We start from the raw sequence: 9,395 nt of genomic DNA on the forward strand, positions 1-9,395 counted from the left end.
AGGAGGGCTCCGGCATTTGGATGAAGAGACTCAAATGGAAAGACTGATTCATCAAAGATGACATCTCTAGAGATGTAGACTCTACTAGTGAGAAATCAAGGCATTTAACCCCTTTTTGCATAGGACTGTATCCTAAAAACACATTTTTTGAACGAAAAGCAAGTTTACGTGTATTATATAGGGTCTAAGATTTTGCCAACAAGCACAACCAAAAATACGAAGAGATGTGTAATCTGGAGTGACACAAAGACACGTGTTATAGGATTCTCAAATTTGATGATTTGCTAGGACGAATATTTGTAAGATATGTGGCAGTGAGGAAAGCTTCATCCCAGAATTTAAGAGGCATAGACGCATGAGCTAACAATGCGAGTCTTACTTCAACAACATGACATTGTCTTTGTTCAGTAGAGCCATTTTGTTGGTGAGCATGTGGACAGGAGACATGATGTGAAATCCAATTTTTGAAAAAAGGAATTGACCACCCCAGTCAGTTTGCATAGCAAGGATTTTGGAGTTTAATTGGCGTTCAACAAGATTTTGAAAATTACTAAAGACTTGGAATACATCGGATTTTTTCTTTAGCAAATAAATCCAAGTAAAGTTACTATAATCATCAATAAAGCTTATATAGTATGAGTCTGCCAATTGATGTAGGGGATGGTCCCCACACATCTGAAAAAATAAGTTGCAAAGGAGCAGTGGATACACTGGTAGAGATAGGATATGGCAATTGATGACTCTTAGCTTGTTGACATGCATCACAAACTGACTCAACACTAGACTCATAAGGAAGTTTATTTCTACTAAGAACATGTTGAACGATAGTTGAAGAAGGATGACCCAAGCGACGATGCCACTTTACCGATGATGGTTTGGTGACACTCCATGCTTGTTTATTTGATGATGAAGAAACTGATGATATGAGCGGATAGAGGCCTCCCTCACATTTTCCTCTAGGAATTACTCTCCTCGTTGCCAAATCTGAACCACAAAACAATAAGGATAGAATATTATGAGAACTTTGTTATCAAGAGTAGAACGATGAACTGAAACAAGATTCTTTGTTGCATAAGGAACATGTAAGACATTGTTTAGATGCAAAAAAAATCGGGAGTTTTAACAATTGAGTTACCAATGTGAGTGAATCCATACCCTTTCCACTTGCCATGTGCACTTGGTCACCTCCGTGGTATCTTTCTCACATTGTCAACTTGTTGAGTTCCCTCGTGATGTGCTCGGTGGCGCCTGAATCTACATACCAGTTTGTGTCAATCCCGTAGGAGTTGGTGATGAGATTTGCCGCCTTCTTTTCTTCCTGGTCCTCGTCATACCGATGCCAGCAAGCTCTTGCACCACCAGCATGGAATTTGTAGCCGATCCAACATTGGCGATACTCCTCTTCTTGTTGATGTTACTGTTGTGATTGTGGACGTGGGTTGTTGATAGCCATCGATGTCACCCCCGCGAGTAGGAGAGGGAGAGGCGTGATTGCCACGGCCGCGCCCCCTGTTCCCTCGCCCACGGCCGCCTCTAGAACGAGACTAACCACGCCCCTGTAGACGGCTTTAGCAGATGAGCGGAAGCCGGATGGCCCATCGCGTAGCATCTCCATCCTTTGATCAAAAACACATATCTATGCGAAGAGATTGTCAACGGTGATGGAGTTCTTGATGGCGCCAACTGCAGCAACGATAGGATCATAGTCCTAATCGAGCCCGGCAAGGATGTAGTCAACCATCTCTGGATCGCTCACTGGACGGCCAGCCGCAGCGAGTTCATCACCGAGGCTCTTCATCTTGGCCATGAAGGTGTTGCTCGACATGTTGCCCTTCTTTGTGTTGGCGATGGTGATCCTCTGATTGGTTATTTGAGACTGTGACTCCAAGGCGAATAGAGTAATAAGAGCAGTCCAAAGTTCGAAGGTGTTCCCCTTACCGATGACCTATGCAAGAATTTCTTGCGATAGCGAGTTCAGCAGGTAGCTCAGAACCTGTTGATCCTTTGCCAGCCACGGACCATACAAGGGATTGGGCCCTGTTGCTGTGGTCTTGTCCGCTTGCGCGATCTCCACCGTCCTCGGTGGTGCGGCGTCGCTGCCATCCAAGAGACAGGTCACCTGCGCACCTCGTAGGGCGGCATCACTTGGGCCTTCCAAAGGAGGTAGTTCCCCCTTGTTAGCTTCTCGGCTGGAGGTGCGCCCAGGTGAGGTGGAGGCCATGGCGATAGATGAGTTTTTTGTGTTGCTAGATGTTGGGGAAGAACCTTTCTCTGTATATCATGTAAGATACAATGGTTGGAAGCGTTCCTACTCTCCTAGGGGAGAGCCGCGGTTGTTTAGTTATTAAGGCAGAATACCTTGCCGTGAGGTACAAGAGAAGGATTAGGAATCTTGTTTGTTTACAAGAAGGAATAGAGACAGATGCGGGAGAGAGATAGTCGAGATTACATAGAGTATACTACTCAAACTCTTAACACCCCCAATATTGTTAGTTTTATGCTATATACTCTATACCGTGGCGTTGCTGATGCAGAGGGCAACACGAACAACATGTTGTGTCTGTTTACAAGAAGGAATAGAGATATATGCGGGAGAGAGATGGTTGAGATTACACAGAGTATAATGCTCAAACTCTTAACACCCCCAATATTGTTAGTTTTAGGACAACGCTAACGCCCACACGTATGGTGGGAGCCAAACCCGTCCACACGCCCTATAACACACAGACTGCGCTACATCACCGCATACATGCATGTGAGAATCTTTTGGATTTTCAGTTTTTAAAATATTTTATCTCTTAAATGAAAAATCCGATTGAAGATCCGTTTTCACCATTAAATCCCTCGCGACGAGATCTTCGAAACTAGATCTCATATCAATATATTTCAACGAATTTTTTTGCGTTAAAAGTTGCCATGTCTATTGCATATGAATTGCCATAATGTTTATATTGAAGTTGCCATGATATGTTTCAGCTATTTTCTTCTACATTTAAAAGTAAATTTTGACATATTATAAAACGGGAAATTAAGAAACTAGACTTGTTATGAACCATAAACTAAAATTGCCATGATACATGCACTTAAAATTGACATGGTTCATACAAAAAATAATTTTCATGGTCAAAGTACTGGAATTGTCATCATAAAAAAACTACAATTGTCATGCTCTACAAACTAAAATTGCCACATGGGAACTTTAGTTTAAGCACTATGGCAACTATAGTGTAAACATCATGGCAACTTTTGGGCAAAGAAACATTTCGTCGAAACATATCAACATGAGGTCTAGTTTTGACGATCTCGTCGAGACAGATTTAATGGTGAGAACGGATTTTTAATTCAATTTTTTAATTAGGAGATAAAACATTTTTAAGTCAAAAACCAAAAAGATTCCTGCTTTTTTCGATAAAGTGCGATTTTATTAACTCAAAATGTAGGCGAAATGAATGATGATGGAGGCGTGTAGGCGATGTGCAAGATGCCATACGTATGGGTGTTAGTTTTTTCGTAGTTTTATGCCATATACTCTATCCCATGGCGTTGCTGACGCAGAGGGCAGCACGAACAACATATTGGGTAGGGCATTCATCATCAATGGTGGGCTGTTTGGGAGGTGTTTCATTGATGAAGACATGTGTTTCGGCCGCCACATATTGGTGGAAATTATCGGGTTGGGGTTGCAGGAAAGGAAAGGTTCATCGCTACCTTGTGGTGGTGAATGGGGCTGGGCCAGGAAGGGGGGAGGGGGCGGTGGTCAAGGTATACACATTTCAGAGTAAATTGTAAATTTTGAACGAGATTAGAGTTTATATTCGGTTTTTCAAATATTTGTTATAAAAAATCATATAGTATGAGATTATATTCCATACAAGCCTATGAACCAAAGAACAAGGGTATGACTTACTTTCCCCTGGATTGCAGTCCTCCGATTTTTCCTCCAAAAACCTTTTCTTCTGAACAGAGCCTCCCGGGGGTTGGTGAAATTGCCGAAAAAGTGATTGATTGTAATCCTATTCAGCGCTACTATTGGTATACATGTTTCTGCTTTCAAGTTTAAAACCTCTGCAGAATTCAAAACTCGGGGGTTCTTCCGTTTCTTGTCCAAAACTGGTCAGGAACCCCCCAACCATGTATGATGGCCATTTCTCCATGCTGCTTTGAAGGCTTCAGCCGTTGACAGATCGACCATGGAAGTGCTAACCTTGTCAATGTGAAGGAAATTTACCAAGGTCTCCGCCTTCACGAGTTCGTCAACATATATGCAGATTAAAAATTAGAAGAATACCCCCACGCTGTCTCATGCAGGTGACACGCGCTCGTAGGCCGTTCCTGTCAGGGAACTGTGATTTCGACCGTAGAAGAGATATATTAGTGCACCAGCCACAAGCCATACAGAAACACGGATCCACGTGTGACTCCTGCAGTCGATGAATCAAAGAGTGAGACACAGATTATCTTCAGAAGTTGCTGCTATCACAACTCATGACAACCAGCTTGGGAAATTCAATTTGCAATAGCAAACCCCAAAGGTACCTATTTCCAGGTGACAATGTACGACAACAACCAAGAGGTAAGAATGCAAGCACCCCTGGTTTCATCAAGAAAACTAGTACATCAATGGTGTATACTCTGTACAAGCTAAGTTACTTACCCAAGGTTCATTAGAAGGTACGCGTTGATGAGGATGCAGCATACTGGAAGTACAGGTACAAACGGGCACATGAAACCTAAGAAACGACAAGACAATCTGAGCTTTCTTTAAATTGTAAAATCAGGTTGTCTAAATTCGACTAAAATGTGGCACAAAAATAATATCCACGTTCATAGGTTATGCACCTTCAGTTTGTCGTGAAGACGACGTGTCTTGTCCGATGCATGAAAGTACAATGCTAGCACCGAGCAAGAGCAAGCCACCTAAGGCACATGTTGTGCATCGTATGGAACTACAGAGAGTAGAAATGGATTAGGATTATTTATATAATGCTTCTGAACAGGCTTATATTATTTTGGTACCAATGGTGAAATTATGTTTCACATTACTGACTAGTCCGGTAAACAACGTTGCAATAAGAGTTTGGAGTTTTGTGTCCCAGCATGCCAGCAGTGACTAACTTTTTTGCATTGCACACATAAAATACTTGGGGTTAACTAGGCAGGCAAATGACTGAATTATTACTTACAATGGCAAAGAGGAGAAAGAAACCGCTGGCACAAAGATGATGACCCCAAAGCAAACCATCACTATATATCTTTTAGCTTTTTGTCGCCTTACCATATTGGCGATCTCACTGGCAGTAGGTGCTTCATCAACTGATTGCACAAAGGAAGAGAACATATATTAAAAGAATACAGGCACATATCCTATCAGTAATCGTGAAAGGAAAGCTAGGGGGTGGCACACGATGTAGCTTGAAAGTGATGAACTATGTATGCTTGCAGATAACATATCTTGCAAGGAAATTTATGCATGAGGATTATGACGTAAAACTAAACAGTACTGCAGGGGAGTCAGTTTCAGCTCGCAGCTAATTTCAGTAGTGGATGCAAGCTGAGAAAAGCAGATACGATGCATGATGGCTAAGGCTGTGTTTGGCATTGCAGTAGATTGTGATAATCACAATTTCCCAGCTAGCTTTTCTCTATTTACATTTGGCTAACAAACTGTCCCTGCTTAAATGACTTTGTTTATAGTAGATTATAAAATAAGTTCAGCATGGTACAGTTCAGGTATTCAGCAACCACAAACTGAACCTAAATCAGGCATGTATAGAACATTCAGTTGGGTGAAGCAGTCATCTAAACGCCAATGATTTTTGGGTTTCTCCTTCTCGCTGCTGCTAGTTTGAATCAAATCAACAGGTGATAGTGTTTTGAAACATGTACAGAAATGATAATTATTTTCATTACCATTGCCAAAAGGACCCTCCAAAATTCCCTCATCTGCCTCTGAATGCCCAGCGTGTAAAGCTAGTGATTCAACTGAGGATGGATCAGCGCCTCCCATTGGCATATCATTTGGAGGAGCATATCTTACTATTAAAAGAGAAATCGCAACCATTGTAAATGCCAATAGTGTGCCCACGCTTACCTGAAGAAACAGATCAAGAAAACAGTCATTACCTGGAGTAGCTCTCCACTTGGCAATGCTACCATTTTAGATGGCCAGTAACATATTACCATCCCGGCCAATTGTGACACATCCATGAAAAAAGCAAGGATAGCAGCACATATCCCAGTCAGAATTGTGCTCAATGTTGGGACTTGAGTCCGTTGACCAACAGCTGAGAATATTGGGGGAAGCAGTCCATCTCTTGCCATGGCCATGACAATTCTTGGCTGACCAAAGACAAGAAATAGAATAAACTAATCAGTTCTGGTTCCTGCTGTAATTTGTAAAATCTTTTGTTTCTCAGTAAAAATACGATAATAGTCTAACCTAAATAGAACTATTTATGACTTCATTGCAAGACCCTGACAGTAAGAAGTTTCACTTGTTTCATTTCCTAGTCAACCTACATATCATGTGCCAGGAGAAGGTGGCTGAAATGGCGATGGCATATACTGATGCTCTAATTTCTCAATTCTTATGTACCTGAGGGAGAATAGCGCCAATCAGTGATGCTATGAGAGCAAGAACAGCCCCACTGGAAATGACATACCTGCATTTTCACAGAGATATGTATGATGGAGAAATGCTCAGAACTGAAATAAATACAATGTACGATTATAGTCGTCTTAACAGCCATGTCATGTGGCTCAAAGGGCTGCTGGCACTTACGCTGCCCATTGCATTCCATATTGAGCAAATGCAGATGAAATAGGGGTGTCAGGATCCATTGCATAATATGGCACCAGACCGACAATAACAGCAGAAACCATCATGTAGAGGAAGCAGCACAATGACAAGGTCAAACACATTCCCCATGGAAGATCACGTTGAGGATTCTTCACCTGGAAAGTACTTTGACAAATAAAAGATAATCATGTCACTGCACATTAAAAGTAGTGTTCACTAAAGTACAAAGACTGCAAAAGGGAATTTACACCACAAAGGAACACGACTACTTCAATGGTGACAGAACAAAGGCCAACCTCTTCAGCTGTACTGGCAACTGCATCAAAGCCAATGTAAGCAAAGAAGAGGGTTGCTGATCCAGAAAAAACTCCACTTGCACCATTCGGGAAGTAACTGCGTACCAACAGGCAAATATTAGAGCCATGCCCACATGGGATTCTATGCATTCCGATAGGTGATTTATAAACCTTAACTTTACCCTTTCGGAACATCATAACCAGGCCAGCCATTCTGGAATCCTAACCATCCACCGGCACAAATGATAAACAGCATAATTGCGACATTTGCAATGGTGATGACGCCTTCCACAAGTGAGCTCTAAATAGGACATCATTCGTACTTTAATAAGTCGATAGTAACCAGTTTCATGCGCTACAAACTAAGTGCAGTTATGGAATAAGACATTTACCTCCTTAATTCCCAGACAGAGTAATGCAGTGACTATGAGGACAAGAATGGCAGCACAAGGATCAACTGGGGTGTCAAGCCATTTAACATGTACTTGTGCTAAGAAGAAGGGCAACTTGTCTTGGCCACCAAAAAACAGAGCCTGAGAAACAAAAAATGGTATCTGATTACTTATAGCGCACATATCGGAAGAGAGGTTAGTAGGGCATATTACCAAGTTTGGTGAGATGCCACGTGCCACTGATGATCCACCAATTGTGTACTCGAGAATCAAAGCCCAACCAATCAACCAAGCGACACTGATAGTAATTTGTCAAGAAGCAGTAGAGAAGAGAAAAGAATGTAAATTACGAGGGCCAAATATGTAGATAAAGAGAACGCAAGAAACTGATGGGATTGCACATTGCTAGTACCTCTCTCCAATGCAAATGTAGGAATAGTGATAAGCACTTCCTGCTGAAGGGAAGCGGCAAGAAAGCTCGGCATAACACAAGGCAGAAAGAGCAGCAGCAATGCCAGCAATTAGAAAGGAAAGTGTCAAGGCTGGTCCAGCATGCTCACGAGCCACAGTTCCTACCAGGACATAGATGCCGGCGCCGATCGTCGAGCCAACACCTAGTGACAGTTGATATAAAATAGTGAGCTAAGTATCATATGTTGAACTGCCTGCATCTAAAACTCTGAAAGTAAAGCCTCGATGGAGGCACAGAAACCCCTCAGAGCAAGTACAATAGAGCTTAGTCAGCGGGCTATAAGGAATAAACTAGTATATTTCTGTTTAGTTGGAAGAAAGAGAAGAGGAGAGAGAAGGTAAGCGGGCTCTTCGTGAAGAGCCAGCTCTAGCACGTGCTCCTAGGCACTTTGTGAGAATGATAGGTGGGCCACATAATAAAAAAGTAGTACACTTTTTTGATCTACTATTGTACATGTTAGCTATAAGATGGGTTGTAGATGACATGGCACTGGCTTATAGCCAGCAGCTGGCTATACTATTAACCATGCTCTCAAAAGGACTAAACTCTGAAACTAGTTGCCTATGCCACAGTTGGATCTGAAAACTCGGATGGGCATTGCGGTCGTTTTACAAGACCACTATATTTTCCTTTCTTTCTAGATGTAATAGTTGGTTCAAACCATCTTTTCTTGAGATATGGCAGCAGAATGTTATCCGAAGTAAACATCCCCGCTACTGTAGATAAATGGACTTGACTGGACTAGTTATTGCTACCAATGCAACAGATGACCACAACACAAGGCACCAATTGCAAAGAAAGAATTACAGAGAGAAAGCAAGCTGACTATTGATGTACCAAAAGCGATCCTAAGAGGGGAAAAGGAGAAGTCGTTTTACTGTCACAGCTGATGGACAGAAACGGCAATGTTTTCTGTTGTGGAGAATATGGTTGGCTAAACGGTCAAGGAGACGAATGTACCAATGGCCGTGAGGTGGGGAACGGAGAGCGCCTTAGCGAGGCGTCGGCCATCCGCCGCTGCCGCGGAGGCCGCCGGCTTCCGGCGCGCCAGGCTCTGCAAATCCGACCAGGAGAGGCGGCTTCCCTGCTGCATGCCTGACCATCCAATTGCAAGGGGCACAAGAGAGATGCTGCGACCGGTGGGAGATGATGGGCGCTGACCAACAAATTGCAATGGGCGCTGAGAGGACCGAGAGAGAGGAGACGATGGGATGACAGCAAGCGAATGAGACAATTTCCTTCTTTTTTGTCTAATAATCAAGATAGATAGGCCAGCAGCTGCACAGGTGTGCACGAGGGGATTCCGTATAATTCCCGTTACTGCCCGTACGTCTAGCATTTCTGGGTCACCTCCTGTTATACCTGGCCACTAGAACATAAAGGCGCACGTTGTCGCGCCCGTACATCTATTGAAATAATCATATAAATATATTAGA

The 9,395-nt window shown here is 42.7% G+C and overlaps 1 protein-coding gene across 2 annotated transcripts; it reads right to left on the reverse strand.

The window, feature by feature from the left end:
- Nucleotides 1-653: 653 nt before the first annotated feature.
- On the reverse strand, nucleotides 654-9,175 carry LOC119331716 (cationic amino acid transporter 2, vacuolar-like). Of its 2 annotated transcripts, XR_005160624.1 has the most exons (15): nucleotides 8,920-9,175; nucleotides 7,900-8,101; nucleotides 7,701-7,785; nucleotides 7,488-7,628; nucleotides 7,278-7,396; nucleotides 7,096-7,192; nucleotides 6,782-6,954; nucleotides 6,596-6,662; nucleotides 6,181-6,339; nucleotides 5,911-6,091; nucleotides 5,184-5,313; nucleotides 4,840-4,946; nucleotides 4,655-4,730; nucleotides 3,908-4,421; nucleotides 654-984 (listed from the first exon to the last, which is right to left on the reverse strand). XR_005160624.1 is itself a non-coding variant. In XM_037604886.1 (14 exons), the coding sequence occupies exons 1-14, from the start codon at nucleotides 9,050-9,052 to the stop codon at nucleotides 4,301-4,303; spliced, it is 1,791 nt and encodes a 596-aa protein (XP_037460783.1). In that variant the 5' UTR covers nucleotides 9,053-9,175; the 3' UTR covers nucleotides 3,815-4,300. The 2 variants fall into 2 exon arrangements, 1 of the variants encoding a protein (XP_037460783.1); XM_037604886.1 differs by lacking the exon at nucleotides 654-984 and having other exon boundaries at nucleotides 3,815-4,421.
- Nucleotides 9,176-9,395: the final 220 nt, after the last annotated feature.

Source organism: Triticum dicoccoides, chromosome 1B (genome assembly GCF_002162155.2).
Source record: "Triticum dicoccoides isolate Atlit2015 ecotype Zavitan chromosome 1B, WEW_v2.0, whole genome shotgun sequence".
In the NCBI taxonomy this organism is placed as follows: domain Eukaryota; kingdom Viridiplantae; phylum Streptophyta; class Magnoliopsida; order Poales; family Poaceae; genus Triticum; species Triticum dicoccoides.